The 20353-nt window shown below is 47.8% G+C and overlaps 1 protein-coding gene across 2 annotated transcripts; it reads left to right on the forward strand.

Annotated features, from left to right (window-relative positions):
- Nucleotides 1-1661: 1661 nt before the first annotated feature.
- On the forward strand, nt 1662-9848 carry znf16l (zinc finger protein 16 like). 2 transcript variants are annotated; one of them, XM_061709872.1, is made up of 3 exons: nt 1662-2428; nt 5642-5856; nt 6583-9848. In XM_061709872.1, exons 1-3 carry the CDS (start codon nt 1765-1767, stop codon nt 7234-7236), a joined length of 1533 nt encoding a protein of 510 aa, XP_061565856.1. In that variant the 5' UTR covers nt 1662-1764; the 3' UTR covers nt 7237-9848. The 2 variants fall into 2 exon arrangements, with proteins under 2 accessions (XP_061565856.1, XP_061565855.1); XM_061709871.1 differs by having other exon boundaries at nt 1665-2428; nt 5642-5860; nt 6578-9847.
- The last annotated feature ends 10505 nt before the right edge of the window (nt 9849-20353 follow it).

A 20353-nucleotide genomic window follows, 5' to 3' on the forward strand; every position in this document is an offset into this window, starting at 1 on the left:
TCTACGTTGGTTTAAATCATATCTATCTGACATTCCAGTTTGTTCATGTACATGAGGTTTCTTCAGAACAGTCAAGGGTCTGTTATGGTGTTCCGCAGGGTTCAGTGCTAGGGCCAATCTTGTTCAGTTTATACATGCAGCCATTGGGACGTATAATCCAGAATCACGGCATACACTTTCATTGCTATGCTGATGATACGCAGCTGTATTTGTCTATGAAGATGAAACAGAGCCGTTAGTTAAATTTCAAGCATGTCTTAGGGACATCAAGACTGGATGTCCGGAAATGTTTTGCTTCTAAATTCTGATAAAACAGAGGTTATTATTTTTGGTCCCAAGCATTTTAGGAAGGGATTAGATGGTGTTGTGATGGCTTCCAGTGCAACTGTGAGAAACCTTGGTGTTGTTTTCGATCAGGATTTGTCGTTTAAACCGTATATTAATCAGGTTTGTAAAATAGCATTTTTCCATCTCCGTAATATTCCTATGCAGAAAAACTAATTCACGTGTTTGTATCTTCTGGACTTACTTACAGTAATGTGTTATTAGCAGGATGTCAAAGTAATTTGATGAATATCTTCCAACTGATCCAAAATGCAACAGCGCGAGTGCTGACAGGAATCAGCAGGAGAGACCACGTCTCTCCAGTGTTAGCGTCGCTCCATTGGTCCCCATAAAACTCAGAATCCAATTCAAAATTTTATTACTTTCGTATAAAGCCCAAAACAGCTTAGCTCCTTGATATTTGCAAGACCTGATAGTGCCTTATGTTCCTAATAGAGTTCTCCGCTCTCAGAGTGCAAGTTTACTCGTAGTTCCTACAGTATCCAAATGTATTATGGCGCTTGAGGCACAAAGTTTTCTAGGGGGCGCTGTTGAGCCATTTTGCCCCGCCCATTAATGCACACCATTAAAGGAGCCGTCTGTAAGAAATGGCCAAAACTGGTACTGCAGTCACTTTCAAAATATTGTTGAGCGGCGTGTACCCTCCCCCTCCTCCCCCCGACCAGAGGTTGCCAGGTAGGCTGCAGAATGCAGCAGGAACGTAGGCTGCCATGGCTGCGATAATTAGAGCCGAGCTGGCAACCCGGATGCCGAAACAATACTGACTTGGTGATTGGGAGATAGGTGGAGGGTGGAGCTTCAGGCCAAAACAAAAAATTACAACATAAACATCAGTTGAGGGCTGCAACTCCTCTTTTTAAACTGGAATATCCTGGCTTGAGTGCTGTTGTCAGTGACATAAGTATTTGAAATGAACATGATTGTTAAATGTCTGTTGACATATCGGGGTCATTTTATGATTAATTTTATTATTGCTCTTACATACAGCTCCTTTAAATATCAAATTTTTCGCCAGGCCTGGCTTGCGTGCAAAATTTGGTGACTTTTGGGGCACGTTTACGGGGGCAAAAAGGCCCTCATTTCGTCAGAAAAATAAAAATAAAAAAATAAAAAACGAGAAAAATTCCTACAGATACAGGGCCTTCGCACTGTCAGTGCTCGGGCCCTAATAATAATAATAATAATACTGTAGATTTACATGTTAATTTTTGTGCAGGAAACGTCTGTTCGTTGCTTTCAAAATAAAAGTGTTACCGCTAATTCGACTTGAATCTGCATGTTAGTTTGACAGTAAAAAGCTTTTATTTTGAAGTGAGAGCGGTCACTTCCGCTGTTGTGTGTTGGAGGCTTCGGCCCAGAACCTGGTCCCGCCGGCCCAGACTGTCCAGGAGCCAGACCCCGGTCCCGCGGATCCGTCACATGCACCGCACGGGAACCCGCTCCTCCACCGAATTGCGCGGCGCCTCCATGGAGCTCCCCGGGCCAGCGGGTCGGGACGACGGGGGCTTCCCGGAGCTGGAGGCCGACGAGGAGCTGCTGTGCTCGGTGAGCGACATCACGGAGCTGCTGGGCCGGAACATCAGCGCGGTGCTGGACTCGGCGCTGGCCGAGGTCCGCAAGATGGTCAGCATGCGCATCCGCGTCCTCAAGATGGAGCTGAGGGAGAAGACTCACGAGATCGAGGCGCTCAAAGCCCGGCTGGACCCGGGGGAGGTCCGGAAACACGAGTCCGGTCCCGGGTTTCCCGGGTCCGGGTCCAGAGCCAACCCGAACCCGAACGTGAACGTGAAGAAGGAGAACATCGACGCCATCTGCGACTACCTGATGAAGGACAAGAACGCGCAGGCGCAGCCGCTCAGCCCGTGGCCGGACCCCGGGCCCCCGGAGCCCGGGGTGGGAGACCCCGGGGTGCCGGGGCCCCCCGGGGTCTCCCACCCAGGGGTCTCCCACCCAGGGGTGCAGGGGCCCGGCCCCGCCGCCGGGGACGCGGACGAGCTGTTCTGCATGCTGCCGTCCGGCAGCAGCAAGCGCCTGTACGACTACGAGTGGATCGCCCCCATGGACTACTGCTCCGACCTGCGAGGTACGCTCATGCACCGGGGTTCCTGCGGGGGCTGGACATCCTGGAAAGTGCTGGAATTTCAATGTTGTTTTCAAGGCCTGAAAAGTGCTTGAATTTTTGTTTAACTTCCCACAATGCAATGCAGCAGTGTTTGGTTGCTAAGTGCTGCGCAGATACATATATGTCATAAGTATAATATTAAGTAGGGATGGGCGGTATGGACTAAAAAATGTATCACGATCATTTCTGGCATTTATCCCGATAACGATAAAAAAAAAATACCAATTCAACTCCACCTTTGTAACTATAAATCTATCACCACATTCAGTCTTTGGAGCCCCCAAAACACTGCTCTAAAAGAATACTAAATGCTACTAAACTACACCAATTACATTTAATTGATAAAAACCAATTAAATTAGTACACCTGCCCATTCCTAATATTAAGTTAATAATATTAATATTATTCGTATATAATAATATTATATAATGTCATCTTGTTTTGGCCAGGATAAACGGGAAATAGCGGTGCTGCTACTGCTGCTGTGACAGGAGTTGTTACCATGGTAACAATTCCCCCTCCCAACGGCAGGAAGTGCCGTGTGGCTCTGAATAGTACCAAAGATACTCTATACAGTTTATTGAACGTCTCTGGTAGTACGTCCGAATGAATGCTTAAATATGCTTTTTGAGTATATACGGTTTAGTATGGCATTTTGGACGCACCGCAGTAATGTTTTAACCGGCATCCCCAGAAGCAGCTCCCTGTTGTAGTGGAAAGGTTTCCATGGCAACCCATGTGGTGAGGCGAGCGGGGGTCCTGATGGTGGGGTCAGAGGTCAGGTGTCAATCATCTCCTCACACGGTTGTGTACACTAGTCTCGGACCAGCTTTGCCCCCCACGGACCCCGTCTCCATGGAAACTGCTTTTCTACCAAATCACCAACATAACCGCCGGAAACACATCTGTATCATCTGTACGCACAGACATTAGCTGCATCCGAAATGCCATACTAAACAGTATATACTCAAAAAGTATACTTAAGTTCGGCAAACTTTTGAGTAAATATCAGTAGTATGCATTAATTCGGACGTATTACTCAGAACCACACGGCACTTCCTGCCGTTGGGAGGGGGAGCTGTTACCATGGTAACAACTTCTGTCACAGCAGCAGTAGCAGCACCGCTCTGCTCTTTCCCGTTTATTCTGGCCCAAACAAGATGACATTATATAATATATTATTATATACGAGTATTATAATATTAATATTATACAATCATATTATTATACTTAATATTATACTTATGACATATACCTATCTGCGCAGCACTTAGCAGCCAAACACTGCTGCATTGCATTGTGGGAAGTTTCTGCTCAGCTAGTGTCCATCAATCCATACTAATACATTTCTCTGGAATAAGTATGGATAGAGCATACTATTGAGTACGTACTAATGTTTCAGATGCACTAAAAAATCTCACATACTGTTTTTGCTACTCATTAGGGTGGAAGTAGGGAATTTCGGACGCAGCTCAGGTCTCTGCGTTCAGATGATAAAGATGTGTTTACAGCGGTTATGTTGGTGATTTGGTAGAAAAGCAGTTTCCATGGAGACGGGGTCCATGGGGGGCAAAGCTGGTCCGAGACTATCCACAAACGTGTGAGGAGATGATTGACACCTGACCTCTGACCCCAGCATCAGGACCCCCTCGCCTCACCACATGGGTTGCCATGGAAACCTTTCCACTACAACACGGAGCTGCTTCTGGGGAAGCCGGTTAAAACATTAGATTGAAACCTTTATTGTCCCCTCTTGGGAAAATCAGTTGTCAAACAACTCATCACATTTAAAAAGGAGGAAGACAAAATGAAAAACAGAGTTGACAGTGCAATAAATAAATATATATATATAAACACACTGCTAGTCCAATAAATATGAAGTGCTGGTAGTTGCTGGTAGTTTGTGAAAGTGCACCATGTGCAGATAAAAGTCCAAGTCAGTTAGCCTATCGGCTCCAGCTCCAGGTCTCCCCATTCCTGCAGGACCTGGTTGTAGAGTGGGATTGCAGCTGGAATAAACGACTGTCCCACCTCAGACTGACAGCCCTGCAGTCTAACGTACTGACGTCTGTCTGTCAGGTAGTTGTGGATCCAGGCTGTCAGGGAGTCTTCACCTGGCACTGGTTCATGAATCTGTCGTGATTCCAGAGAGAGTGGACACAAGAGTCCCAGACTCCCGCCTCCTGACTGATCCCATGTGAATCCATCTTGGAAAATGTTCCACGTGTGTTCAGACGTCTCTGGGGGCATTTTAATACCAGGTCCAAGTGGTGTCTGAGTCTTTAGCCCTGGTCCTCCAGGGCCGGTGTCTTGCATGGTTTAGTCCATGGGTGAGGAACCCCGGTCCTCCAGGGCCGGTGTCCTGCGCGTTTTAAGCCTGATTTAAAGTTCCGTGTTAAACCAACGCAAAGCCTACGCCGTTGCCGTGACGCCGTTGCCGTGACGCCGTTGCCGTGACGCCGTTGCCGTGACGCCGTTGCCGTGACGCCGTTGCCGTGACGCCGTTGCCGTGACGCCGTTGCCGTGACGCCGTTGCCGTGACGCCGTTGCCGTGACGCCGTTGCCGTGACGCCGTTGCCGTGACGCCGTTGCCGTGACGCCGTTGCCGTGACGCCGTTGCCGTGACGCCGTTGTGAACCCTTCGGACTTCTCCGTCATCCCAGCTCGCCGCGGTGCAACACCCCCCCAGAGCGCTAGTTGATACTTTGTTTAGCTTCCGGTTTTTCCGGTCACAGTGAATCAAAGAGATAAGGACAACTGTTGTGCAAAACAACCCAAAAAAAAAAGAAAATCACACACACGAAGAAAAGACCGCTGAAAGTTCACTACTGCTTCACGAACCGGAACCAGAAATGCGTTGCTACCAAGCGAACCAATCATCCCTCTCGGTCTGCGTCGCCTCGACGCAGACCGAGAGGGCATTTACATTTTGCATTTTTTGGGAGGTGCATGTCAGGCTACGGCGTAGCTACGGAGAGCCTCCCGCGTAGCCGCGTACCCTACGGCATGGTCATGTGGTCTGAGTCCAGGTTTACCAGCTTCTGGAGGGATGAAGCGGGACTCCCATCATGCCTAGCGCCTGCTGCGGTGGCAGGGTAGTCATCAGGTTGAGGTTCAGGACTAGATGACGGAGTTGCTGCTGGTAAATGATGCTGTTTCCTGTTCTTCTGCCAGTCATGAAGGATCCAGCCTGTGAGAACAGCCGGAGCAGTGAGATGGAGGAGGATGATGACGAGGAGGAGGAGGAAGAGGAGGAGGAGGAGGAGGAGGAGTCCAGGACGGACGAGGGAGGACCGGAGCAGAACCAGCCCTCTGAGCTCTGCATGGACCCCCAAAACTCTGTGGGGGAGGGGGCCAGTCCGCTGCAGAGCAACCCAGACCCAGCCGAGGCAGGTGAGGGGATGCATCCATGTGTGTGTGTGTTTTCAAAGTTTTCAGTTATCATTGCTCTATATACTTTAAATTTGCACAAAATGCTAAATACCAAAAATTAAAAACCTAAAAACACAGAAAATGGTTTGCTGCCCTGGATCTGTTTGGTAATTCTGACCCAGACGATGTTTCTGAAAGCAGTTCTATCAGCATTCTGGGAGGTGATTGGTCCTTACAGCATCATTAGCTGCCAATACTTGCTGTTGAATCTCAATATAATACTAGTATTAATATGTTGCAGAACTACAGTCATATAATTACGGTATTACGAGTATTAGGGTCAGGCAGGAGAAAAATTAAAATAATATTTTAGAGGATTTTTTTTTTCATTATGCAAAAGTCAAAAAGGCGAAAGTTCGACTTTATTCTTGAAATTGTATTTCAACATTAATCTTGACATTTCGACTTTTTTCTTGAAGTGCACCATTAAAAAAAAATGTTCCCCTCTCAAATATTTGTTCTCCCGCATGGCCCTAATACCTTTCCGTATATAATTCAGTTTACAGCTCAAAAATCCCAGACCCAAATCAATATTGGATTGAATCAAATCTTGATAATCGATTCTGAATCGAATCCATTCTTTACATTTGAATGGATCCCCAGCCCTACCGTGGAGGTGTGGGTCTGGGAGCTGGTGCCTCCTCGCTGTCGCTAACAGAGCTGTGTTTGTGCTTCCAGGACAGCCGTTCACCGGCCACACCTTCATCTGCTCCCTGTGTGGAACCTTCTGCCCCAACTCCATGTTCCTGGAGGAGCACATCAAACTGATCCACTCAGGCGACCCGGCTCTGAAGGCGCTGCAGTCCACCTCGTCCTCTACTCCGAGCCAGACCGACGCCGGCGACGGTGGGGACTGCGGCCAGGGCATGGCTCCCGGACTCGGTCAGTCCATGAAGAAGGAGATTAAGATCGAGGGGGGCCACGAGTGCGCCGACTGCGGCCGCCACTTCAACTACCTGGGTAACCTGCGGCAGCACCAGCGCATCCACACCGGAGAGAAGCCCTTCATGTGTCCGGAGTGCGGCGAGCGCTTCCGCCACGCTGCCCGCTTGAAGAGCCACAGGCTGGTCCACAGCGGTGCCCAGAGCCCCTTCCCCTGCCCGCAGTGCGGGAAGGGCTTCTCCGTGCTCTCCGGACTCAAGCGGCACCAGCGGGTGCACACGGGCGAGAGCCCCTACGCCTGCCCTCAGTGCGGCCGGCGCTTCAAGGAGCTGGGAAATCTGTACACCCACCAGAGGATCCACAGCGGCGCCACGCCTTACTGCTGCCAGCAGTGCGGACGCAGCTTCCGGCACCTGGGCACCTTCAAGAGCCACCGCTGCACCCCGCCGCAGTAACCCCACAAACCCTCACTCTGCCGGCGGGCGCCGGCGGCGTCGTTCTGCAGCCGCCTGAGGATTCTGCAGGAAGAGCAGGGCCGGTGGTCCTGATGCGTCTCAGATAAACTCTTCCTCAGCTTTTCCGCTGAGCCTCAGAGGTCATTTACATCCTCCAACACGGGTCGTTCACATGGACAACCCTTCTCCAACCCGACTAACCTGAAAGATCCATGTGAACAGACACCTTAATCCCAACACGCTTGGACTCAAAGTACATGATCCCACTCAGAGTGGCACGGAAATGTCTTCAGGACCTCAATCGTGGGCAGATGTCGTGATCAGGAGTCTTGAAGTTTTTGTTGTGTTCAGACCACATGACTCATTTGCAGCGGTAGGCTGGTCTTAGATCCGGTTTAACGTGGTACTACCCAAACCACGCCACTTAGAGTTTTTATCCGGAGCTGAGCTGGTTTAGTTGTTCTGCAGTGAAACTGGCTGGAAACCAGACAGACGCTTCAATTTCGATGCGAACCGTCGGGTCGGCGCCGATGACATGAAACCAGTCACGACATGACAGGACGTCTAACAGGCTCGAGGGCGACTAAAACCGCTGCACGAAGAAGACAAAGGTCACCGCAGGAACCGTAACTATCAGGATAAAAGCACCATAAGGGTTAAGAGCCACGCCTCATTTTTCATTTCCACCTTAAGTGTACCCACCACCCAAATGTTGCTCACTGCTCAATAAAAACGCAGCTTGAATGAGGTTCCTTTAACCATTTGTTGTCTGGTGGCGGGTTTCTGTAAGTGAGGGTCCAGACTAGGTTCTCTGGGTCTCAGCCGTTTGGGGGTGAAGGCCGGTCCCTGACTTGGTGTTGGGTGCTCTTTAGGTACGAGATTACGTCCACCTGTCGATGTTCCCTTGGAGTTGGAGTCTCCTTGGTACCATCGCAGAGTAATCCGAGTAAACGCAGCTCACTTCCTTTTACTTATTTTTCTCATATCGTGTAGCACGAAAGATGCACGCAGTATTCCTCTTCTTCTTCTGCTGCTACTCTGCTGTTGTGATGCCGTGATTATTATTCCTGCTTCAGCAGTCTCCTCTATTCCAGAAGAGGGAGTCCCGGGAAGTCAATAGCTAGGCTAACTGTGCTTTGCATATATATATGTTGGAATAACATTGATACAGAACCACGTTAGCTTGTCCTAATAGCTCGATTCAGAACCAGGTTATCTTGTCCTAATAGCTCGATTCAGAACCACGTTATCTGGCTCTAATAGCTTGATTTCAAGAAGTCCAGTTTGGTTCGACTACATCACGACTAAGGTGTACACATGGCTTTTAAAACTATCAGTCGGACTAAGGTAATAATTGGACTTTCTGTTGTCTTCCTTGATTGGCCGCTAAGCGAGGAGTGAAAGTGGTGCATTACTGCCCCCCGGTGGTGGAGAGGTGGTGGTTCTGCTCAGTCAGTGAATCCTACCCGGGTCCAACACTGACGGAGAAGGTCAGCTCCGTCACATTTCCAGCCAGCTGGGTTTTATCCTGGACTGGCCGTGTCATTCTGTCTCCACCAGTTACAAAACAGTGATCTCTGACGGTAACCACGGTAACCACTCATGGCAGAAGCCCTGTCCGTATGAATTTGAGTCCCGGAGTTGATCTTCAGTCAGGTCCTTGGGTTTTCTCTGTCTATGTTGAGCCAGTGTCATCACGCACCGGCTCAACTAGTGCGCAGCCGCCACTGAGGATGATGGGTAAACATTTTCCTGAAATTGGGGCGTGGCTCAGGTGACTTCCTGAAACTCTCACAGATCTGGTACGAGGTTCCTGACTGCTACCAGTTCAATGTGGAGATGGTCGGTGTTGGTAATGTAGGACAACCATCAGAAACTCTACAAGTCTGGTTTTAATACGGTGAAGTGAGAATTGAAGACTGGCACATGATTTAAAAAAAGAGAAAGAACCGCAGGCTGGACACGTGAACAGATCGGTTGTGGACGTGGGAACGCGATGGGTACTCAGAGAACATGTGGATCACAGCATTTCAAACAACTACGATGTTACAAATTATAAATCAGTTATTCTGTATGTTTTTCTGTACGATGGTTAAAAACAAACCTGTTAAAACATTACAATAACATTCCAGATGTGTGTTGTAATTGTTCAGTTCACTGATGAAGGCCACTGGAAGTTTGCCAAGTGAGTTGGAACACTTACAAACCTGTAAAAGTTAAAACGTTGACCGCAGACAATCTGGTTTCTAATAAACGTCATGTGGTGAACAAATGTCCTCGCTGATCGTCTGTATGACGGCCCAACTTTGGCTTCCAGGCGTCACAACGCCACAGACGACGCCACGGCGTTGGAGGTGACGAACGATGACGCAGTAATCCCACTTTGAGGGTTTTAGATGGGCGAAAGCTGCTGAACGACATCCATACGGTGACTGAGGGTGGTGGTTTTGGCAGCTGCGCCCTCCGCTGGAGAAGACGGCAACAACCGCGGGTTCATGTTGGACTTCATGTTTGAATAAAATAAAATCAAACTTTATTTATATAGCACTTTTCATACAAAAGTAATGCAAAGTGCTTTACATCATAAAATCAACATTTAACATAGAAAAACTCACACTCATGATTAAAAACACACATCCTCACTTAAATACCCCAACAGCCCACATATACCCCCCACCCCCACATAGACATTAAAACATAATCACTAACATCATAAAAATAAAAAACATCATAAATAAATAAATACCTGGCTTGACGCTGAGGTGAGGAACGATATCTTGGGGATCCACACCAGGAGCCCCCCACTAAAGACCAATGAGGGCATCACCACGGTAACGGCCAGATCAGGGCTGGCCGGCGTCAGGATTCTCCAGTGACCCCAAACAGGGAGATCGCCACGGCAACGACCCCACAGGCCAAGTAGGTATAGTCCCTGGTGTGGAAGATCCCCATGAGGAAAAAACACTGGAGGTAACATGTGAAAAAGTAAAAACAACATTAAAATAAACCTAAAAAGTTAATATAAAAGAACAAGTACATAATAAAACATTTAGTTAAAATAATAAGTACATAATAAATTAAACCACACTAATAAAATTAAGTTATAAGCTAAACTAAAAAGGAAGATCTTGAGCCTCTTTTTAAAAATGTCAACAGTCTGCAGCCCTGAGGTTCTCTGGTGGGATGTTCCTCAGGTGAGGTTCCCCACCTCTTTGAGAACCTTCTGCTGTGCAAGAACTTACTGACTTAACAAGAACCCGGTGAAGTCACAAGAGCTTTCTACTGTACAAGAAACTGCTGACGTCACAAGAGCTTTCTACTGTACAAGAAACTGCTGACGTCACAAGAGCTTTCTACTGTACAAGAAACTGCTGACGTCACAAAAACTCGCTGACATTACAAGATCCTGTTGACGTTCCAAGAATCTGCTGTTGTACAAGAACCCACTGACGTCACAAGAACCTGCTGACGTCCTCTGCGTGGAGAAAACACACAAGCACGATGTTTCCAGTGCTTAATTTGTAAATCATAAGGTGCAGGAACACAAAGTACACATGACAGCGCAGGGATGACGAGATGGGCACAGGTCCCGGAACATATACAGAAAATGGTGCTAAAAACAACACGCAAATGCCCAGCAGCCCACTTGCCATGCTCTGGGACTTACAAGCCTCAATTTCAGATAATATCCATGGTATAAATTGTGATAAGGCAGGTGAAGGTACGACACTCAGGCAGGAAGTCACGTTTAACACGCTGAAGCGTGGTGTTTAATTTTGAAAACAATCAGTGTGGAAAACACAAACTCTCCCTTCAGGAGTTTACTCGGGCTCCTAGGATGCCTAGGGGAGGAAAGGAAAAGTTTGATTAGTGTCTCAAAACTCAAAGAAAGTTCTTCAAAACATAGTGGAGCAACACTTACCGCCCGACTGAGTAGTTCCTCCTGCAGGAGCCAGCAACACAGTGAGGAGGAGACCCTTGGTCTTTTTAAGCAAAGCTGGTGAGTCTAACTTGTAAAACATAAAAAAAAAAAAATCAGAGATTACAATAAATAACACGAAATCTTCCATTATTATTATTTAAAGATTGACACGGCGGCCTATTAATAGACAGTATGCTCACCATATTTAGTTGTCCAAAACACTCCACACCACGAGCATGTCCGGATTCTCCTCCCCCTCTCTGTTTCGGGTTTTACTGCGTGTGTCAGTGGCGGTTCTGTGTCCTTTGGCCACCCACGACCTCACGTACGGGACTGGATTGAATTTAGCCAGGGGGGGTCCAACAAGATTTAGGAAGAGTAAAGAGGATATGGTGGATGTGAGCAGAGATGCACGGTTGGGAGTGCAAATCAAGTTCATTTGAGAAAATCCACGCTCACATTCAGCACTTGCAATAGGAATGCTGTTGACAGCCGCATGTAACCCCATCAGTTCCTCAGGCGTGTCGTTTCCATCAGAGTCTCTGCACTTTCTGTAGGCCCGTATGACTGCGCGTGGGTTGGCAATGTTAAAGCGCTGACACAGCGACTCAATCTCAGCCTCTCCATACAGCGCACCTGCACCCTCGGGCCAATACCGCGCGTAAAGCACCTTCAACTCCTCAATAAACTTGTTATATCCAGTTTTATCTGGCAACCGGCCTCCCTGGGATAACATACGGGCCTCCAAGTTCTTGGCCACAGTTAGGAAAAACTGCTTGGGGTCAAGTGTTTTGTCGCTTGATTTTCCTGCATTCAGTGTGACGCCATGGAAAGAGTTTTCCTCAATTCCCCTTTGGCTCAGCTCAGTGAAGCGCCCTGGCCGATCTGACATTGCTTCAAGTACCCTGATTTCCCGACAAATTGTCTTGTGTGCTGAAATGATGGTAATTTCTCGTTTCTGAAGCTCGACTGAGAGCTCGGACAATTCTTGCAATGCATCGCACATTATACCTAAGTTGTTCACAAAAGCATGTGAAGATATGCGCATAGCAAGCCCACTGTATGTTTGCTTCGTGATGCTAACACGGGAGGGATCTTCTGATGCACTTTTGAAATGCTTGTAAAGCGCTGGGTAGTTCTTCCACACTGCTTCAACGGTTCTAAAACTTGATGCCACCCATCTAGTGTCTAAAATCCGACCTATTTTGCATAGCTGGACATCTAGGCTCTCAGCAGACTCTCTCAGCTCAATTCGGTTTTTGTTAGATGTGCTATACAGTGCATATAACTTGTCCATCAATATTTTAAAATGATTTATAGCGCCCATCTCTTTCACTACGTCTGCGACCGCGAGCTCTAGTCTGTGGGCTGAGCAATGCCACAGAGTAATGTTGGGGAAAATGGCCTGGAGCCGACTGGCCACTCCACTTTTACGCCCTAACATAACAGAAGCGCCATCACAAGTTACCCCAATGAGGGTTTTAGAGAGAAAATCCTGAGTCAAATGCACGCGCTCTAGAGCAGATAATAAATTGTGGACAATACCTTGAGCAGTTAGATCATCTAGCTCGACGAGATCAGTAAAAATGTTTGCAGGCTTGTCCATATCAGGCAACTGAGTCCTAATGTATATTATTAAGCAGCTCTTTTTGCTTAAACTGGTTGACTCATCCAGCATTAGACTGAGTTTGGGTGCGCACTGTACTATTTTTTCAAACAGTTTCCTTTTCATTTCTTCCGAAATGTGTTTCTGTATATTTACACACGCAACATTGGAGTGTAAAATCCTCCCCATATCGAGTCCATTTAACTCTTGGCAATCAATCTCGTGTTCAAAGCCATGTGCGGGACGGTGGCGTTTAGCCTCCTTGTACGCCGTGCGAAATATGCGCGCTGTAGTGGTCATCTGTTCAGACTGACTATTAATTATAGCCTGTCCTAAAGTGTCTACTTTAGCCTTCTCAAGAATGCTTGCTGCTGCTAGGTGAGCCTTGGTACGGGCATGTTCAAATACTTTTTTTCTGAGTGCGCGTTGCTGTTTTTTTATATCTGGAGCAGATGAGCTCACTGTATTTGAAACCCATTCTTTTGCGAGTTTCATCCCGCCCGTCTTTTCTGGCCCCAACGTCCCCACCGCCTTACAAATTGTACAGCCCAAGCCCGAATTTCCCATAAGAAGCCAGGGGTAGTAAGTCTGCTTCACCTTGAACTGAGCTGCTGTCCAAACAGTTGCGCATCCCATCCCGCACCTGTCGCTGGACGTCCTGCCTTCTTCTCCGCTCAGTGCGCTCTCCTCTCCTTCTGAATCTTCCCGTGAGCGCGCTGATGTCGAGGTTCCCGCCTCTTGCTCCGGGTGCTCTACCGGGGTAGCTGATGCCAGGGTACTGGCCTGTTGCTCTGGCTGTTGGTGGTCCACCTGGCTGACTGCTGGAGCTGGCCCCCGCTCCGGCTGGCGCTGAACCTGGTTTGCTGCTGCGGCGCTGGTCTCATGACCGCTGCACCTGCCCTCATCGCCGCTTGTTGCTTTTCTGATTCTTTTTAAAGAATCATGTACCTCTTCCTTCTTCTTGAAAAAAGACATCAAATTCAGCTGTCTTTTTGCCATATTTGCGTTGCTCGCTGCTTGCTGCAGATCCAGCAAATTTCAAAAGTTTTTTTGGTCGGGGGCGTGGTTTGCTGGCACATCTTTTCATTGCATCACCAAATCTCCGACTCTTTCAAATGACGTTAAATCTTTATAAACAACATGAAATTCTTGGGATTTGTTCTGTAAATGAATTTATGCATATTATTATTTTTTATACATTAAAAAAAAACTTTTTTATATTATTATTGTTTTATATATATACGAGAGGTGCCGGATCTGCCCAAATAAGTCCCGGAACGCAGGGAGGCCAAAATCGAGAGGTGCCGGATCTTGTTCCGGCAGGATCCGGCTCAAATTAACCACTGGATGTTTCTTTAGAACGTGTTTCCAACATGAAACTGAGAAGCTGATGAGGACTAAGCTTTTACTGATGTGTTCATGGTGTCTGAACAGTCAGAAGAGTCAGTGGCAGAACCGCATCTCTTCACAGTCCTGGTATCGTTGGACCGTACTCAGCTACCCAGCGAGTCAGTCTCTGAGTCCTGAGACACACCGTTGTGTCTTTGTGTCAATCTGCCATCACTTTCACCTCCTGCCATTCGACCGGTACCACCCCGGGAGTAAATGTTGTGGCTAGTGGTGGGGAAAAAAATCGATATTGCAATATATTGTTGCGCTCTCTGTTGCAATAAATAATCGATATTTTGTCACCGCACTATTGTTCATGCACTTTAATTTGTCCAGCTGTACAGTGTTCACATTTACAGGACTAGGAGGCAGTGAGGAACTACACAAATGCTCTTTCTTTGTACATTGTATGAAGCTTTGGCATTGAATAAATGCATAACTACAGACGTTTTCCTTTTTATGGGTATTTTTTCTTTTTCAGTCACGTATATTGTGATATATTGATGAAATTTCTTACAATATATCAAATATCCTAGATATCGTGTATCGTGATATTATCGTTATCCTGGGCCACATATGGCCACAGTATTGAATCGTGAGTTATCCGTATCGTCCCACCCTTAGTTGTGGCCTCCCAGGCCGGCCGGCTGGCCCTGCCAATACCACCCCGGAGTAAATGTCACTTCACGAAGAGAAGCTCAGCAATGAAACAGTCACAAAGAAATGTAAACACTCGTCAGGAGCTGGGTTGTGTTGGTTTTCTGCCACCTGCAGCTGGAACTTCATTCAATCCAGATGTGGAACTCTGCGCCAGGACTGTCTTCTGCAGTCAGCTCTGTGTCCAACCTGCCAATGCAGCAGATGGAAGGAGGAGGAGGGAACGATGCAACACCCATCACACCAAAACCACAGACACCAACACGGTCCACAGCAAAGCTTTCCTCATACAAATGCTGGACACATCCGGTCCACGTCCCCCCTGCAGCTCCAGAGACCGCAGGTCCGATTCCATCTCCTGATGTGTACACCTCCAGCAGAGCGCTGGGGATGAGCTCAGCTGCATTCCACAGCAGAGCGATCCCTGGCAGCTGCGTGAGTTACGGCCCCTCCTCGCCTCCCAGCCGCTGGGAGAGTGGCAGGGGATCAGAGGACTCTGGAAACCCAGACCTCGGGGGGTCTGCGCCCCGCTGAGACGTACTTTCAAAACTGAACAGCTGAAACGGATCAGTGGAAAACAGAAAAAACAGCTGAATGTGACGTGTTGAAATTTTCTGCTGAACTGAGGTCCATAAAACACAATTTTAACCTGTCCAATAAAGACGTCCTGAAGACAACAGATTCAAACAGAAAACAGATTCAATCAAGTCCCTGAGGTCGCTCATACGCCGTATGGGACGACTACTCGTGAAGCCAGATCCTTAAAATATCCCATAACAGTGTCTGAACTCACAAACATTAAAGAACCGGTTCTCTAAAGTTGTCTTTTAAAATAAAACTAACGTGTGGTTCCTGCTAATGATGTGATCCAGCAATGTATGAATAAAGTTTTTATTGAATGTTTAGGCGACTTTCAGAGTCTGATATCAAGTCAGTTGCAGGTGCTGCAGGACTCCAGAAAGTGTTTCTCCGGTGATGGAAGCCGGGACGTGGATCGGTCTCTCCTCCGGGACCCAGGCCCGTCTCTCCTCCTGCGGCTGCAACACTCCGAGTTACAGCAACTTTGTTTCTTTATTTCTGACGTTGGAACAACTTGTCTTTATTTCTGCAGGAGAGGAATCAGATCGTGATGCTTCGCGTTTTAAATATAAGTTCATGTTGTTCACAGAGGCAGCACGGTGGCTTGGTGGTTAGCAATGTTGACTCACAGCGAGAATGTCCCCGGTTCAACTCCTTCTGTGTGGAGTTTGCATGTTCTCCCCGTGCTTGCGTGGGTTCCCTCCAGGTACTCCGGCTTCCTCCCACAGTCCAAAAACATGCGTAGTAGGTTAATTGATGACTCTAAATTGCCCGTAGGTGTGAAGGTGAGCTGTGAGTGTGTCTGGTTGTCTGTATATATGTGGCCAGTTAGACAATTGACAATTAGAATAGAAAGTGAAATGTCCGACCCTAACCCAATGCAGCCAATGCAGCAGATGGAAGGAGGAGGAGGGAACGTGAACAACAGGGAAGAGCAGGTGGTGGCAGAACCTGATCCGGGCAGGTGAGGCCCTGAATGTTGCGTTCAGGTACGTTGGTAAGCACCTGTGCTGCAGCATCAGTGCCAGATGACATCATACCGGGTTCAGCGAGTTCCATTCAGCCCATAAACACCATGACACACGTGTGCTGGATGTTGTTCATGCGAACAGTATGTACAGTCCACTGTTTCCAGGACAACCTCAAGCAAAAAATCTACTGACAGGTCTGGATCCAGACGTGCAGTTCCGGTACTGACCACTAGGGTCTGCAGTATCTTTCCCGCAGTATCTGGATCCCGAACCAGACCTGCGGTTTCTGTAGTGGTCCAGTCGGGTCTGGATCCTGCAGGTCCTCTACTGACAAATAGGGTCTGAAGCCTGCTGTTCCTTTCCCGACCACTAGTGTGCGGATCCAGACTTGCAGTTTCTGTACAGACCAAGAGGCTCAGGATCCAGACCTGCACTTACTCTATAGACCACCAGGATCCGGATCAAAACCTGAAGTTCCTCTATTGACCGCTAGGGTCCAGATCCAGACCCGCAGTTCCTCTACTGACCACCGGGATCCGGATTCAGACCTGCAGTTCCTGTACTGACCCTTGGGGTCCTGATGAAGACCTACAGGTCCTCTTTTGACGGATAGGATCTGGATCCAAATCGCAGTTCCTCTACAGACTACCAGTATCTGGTTCCAGACCTGCAGTTCCTGTACTGACCACTAAGATCTGGATCCAGACCTGCAGTTCTTCTACTGACCACAAGGTTTCGGAAATAGGCGCATAATACCATCTGTGTCGCCGACGGTGTATCCGAAGTCAAATACATTGTTTTTCTAAACTGCCAAATAAACCTGATTCTGATTCTGATTCTGATTCTGATTCTGATCAAGACCTCCAGTTCCTTTATTGACCACTAGGATCCGGATCCAGATCTGCAGTTCCTCTACTGACCCTTGAGGTCCTGATCTACATTCTCTCCACCTACGCTGTCTCCACCTACGATCTTACACCTACATTGTCTCCAGTGGCGTGCACAGACATTTTGGGGGGCAGGTGCTCAGTGCAAAATAAGGGCACATACGCGGTGTGTGGAACTGCTGGCTGCCTTATAGCAGTGTGATATTTGGAAGAAAAAAAAACATAGCATATGGCATGGCATATTTATTTCAATATCTTAAAAACATTGCAATACAACAAATAACTATTAGAAATCAACTTATTCCCAACAATATTGAAACAAAGTACGGTAGTTCAAACTAGTTCAGACTTGAGACTAACACAAAGACTTGAGTGAGCATTATCATTGTCGAGCTTTAAAGGAGCATCCTCCTTGGTGCCATGTCTTTAAAGATTCTGATGACCTCACTGTGGTTTATCTGGACATCTTTCTCTATGGCAAGCAGGAGAAGGTCAGAGAGCCTTTCTTCTCCACACAGACTTCTTAGTTTGTTTTTGATAATTTTCAGCTTTGAAAATGATCTCTCCACAGACGCAGTTGTCACTGGCAATGTTGCATATATTTGTATCATCTTCACAAAGGTAGGGAAGATGAGCTGGCCCTTATCCTTCACAGGATAAGTAACATGGATCACTGCAAAAACTCACAATCTTAACAAGAATATTTGTCTTATTTCTAGTTAAAATGTCTCATTTTAGTAAAAAAACTCTCATTACACTTAAAACAAGACTCATCACTGGAAAACAACACTTTTCACCTGTTTCAAGTAGATTTTCACTTAAAATAAGTAGAAAAATTTGCATGTAGAACAAGATTTTATTGCTTGTAATGAGAAAATAAATCTTGTCCCATTGGCAGATTTTCCTACTTATTTCAAGTGAAAATTTAGGTGAAAATTGTCAAATAAGTTATTTTTCTGGTGTTATTTTTCTGGTGATGACTCTAAATGTTGAAATAGCAGTAAAACCACATTCATTGATGAAATGACATAAGGGATGGAAAGGAGGCGTGGCAGTTTTACAGGGGGGATGATTTTATTTCAGGGGGGGGTGATTTGGACCGTTTTTATTTCAGGGGGGGATGATTTGGACCGTTTTTATTTCAGGGGGGGATGATTTGGACCGTTTTTATTTCAGGGGGGATGATTTGGACCGTTTTTATTTCAGGGGGGATGATTTGGACCTTTTTTATTTCAGGGGGGGATGATTTGGACCTTTTTTATTTCAGGGGGGGATGATTTGGACCGTTTTTATTTCAGGGTGGGGTACCATCCCCCATCAGTACTGGGTACCACCAGCCCAAAGTGTTGATTATTATGGCTAGCGCCTAGCTTGTTAAGCAGGTCGGCTAATTTAGGCTCGGCTGTTTGGCGCTGTATGAGACAGGCTACTTCACAACAGAGAAAAATAAGCTTATAGCTTGGCAACTGAGGCTTAGGGGGCAAACAATACACTCGATTCATTTATGTGTTACCTGTTCGTGGCTGGTAACTCAGTACACTGTGTAGCTCTGCAGACAGTCCAGTGCTGCTGCGACGCGCATTTGGGTCCGCTCTGCGTGTTCACGTTGACAAACGAAGAGATGGGGCGGGGCACGGCACGGGGGTGTGTGTGTGGGTGTGTCACACATGCACACACACACACACCCGTACCGTGCCCCGCACACACATTAAACACATTAAACACACACACACACACACACGCACACACGTGCGTGTTTTTAATGTTTTATATTTTAAAAAAAAACTAACGTTGAAAAGGGCACCTGCTTGGTCCAGAGGGCAACGGGCAAGTGCTCTAGCACCACCTGGTGTCTATCTGTGCACGCCATTGATTGTCTCCATCTTACGCTGTCTCTACCCACGTTGTTCCACGTATGTGTCTCCACCAACATTGTCTCCACCTACGTTGTCTCCACCTACATTGTCTCCACCTACGTTGTCTCCACCCACATTGTTCCATCTACATTGTCTCCACCTACGTTGTCTCCAGCTACGTTGTCTCCACCAACATTGTTCCATCTACATTGTCTCCACTAACATTGTCTCCACCTACGTTGTCTCCGCCTACATTGTCTCCACCTACGTTGTGTCCACCTCTTTACCGTGATGACGCAGCCTTGAGAGGACGGACTCCTGTCCAGCTGGACGGGGAGGAAGTGGAGGGGTGAGGTGAGGTCTGGGGCCCACGTTGAGCCTCACGAGTCAAACGGATACGGTTTCCTCCAACTATGCAGAAAACAGATGTCCGAGTGTTTTTCCTTGAATGAATACAGAATACAGAAGTCGTTGATGTAGCCAAAGCAGAGATAAGAAGCTCAGAGGAGCGGTTGGAGCTTGGTAGCTGCAGGTGCTGTGGTACCTTCTCTTATCTTCTGCGAGTCTCCAGGGACACGGTCTCGGATTTGTCTCGCATAGATGTCCTGCCCTCTGATTCACCCTTGGCACCTTTTGTTGTTCAGTTTCTGTTGAAGACATCTCTAATGACGCACAGCTCCAAGAACGTCTGATGGGAAAAACTGATGCTGCCTCTCAAAAGCTCCGACTCCCACCCTGAAGGATCAGCATCCACAGGACGACCAGGTCCACATCAGGACGACCAGGTCCACATCAGGACGACCGGGTCCACATCAGGACGACCAGGTCCACATCAGGACGACCGGGTCCACATCAGGACGACCGGTTCCACATCAGGACGACCGGGTCCACATCAGGACGACCAGGTCCACATCAGGACGACCGGTTCCACATCAGGACGACCGGGTCCACATCAGGACGACCGGGTCCACATCAGGACGACCAGGTCCACATCAGGACGACCGGGTCCACATCAGGACGACCAGGTCCACATCAGGACGACCGGTTCCACATCAGGACGACCGGGTCCACATCAGGACGACCAGGTCCACATCAGGACGACCAGGTCCACATCCGGACGACCAGGTCCACATCAGGACGACCAGGTCCACATCTGGACGACCGGGTCCACATCAGGACGACCGGGTCAACATCTGGACGACCGGGTCCACATCAGGACGACCGGGTCCACATCTGGACGACCAGGTCTA

The sequence above is a fragment of the Cololabis saira genome, chromosome 20 (assembly GCF_033807715.1).
Source record: "Cololabis saira isolate AMF1-May2022 chromosome 20, fColSai1.1, whole genome shotgun sequence".
NCBI classification, from domain to species: Eukaryota; Metazoa; Chordata; class Actinopteri; order Beloniformes; family Belonidae; genus Cololabis; species Cololabis saira.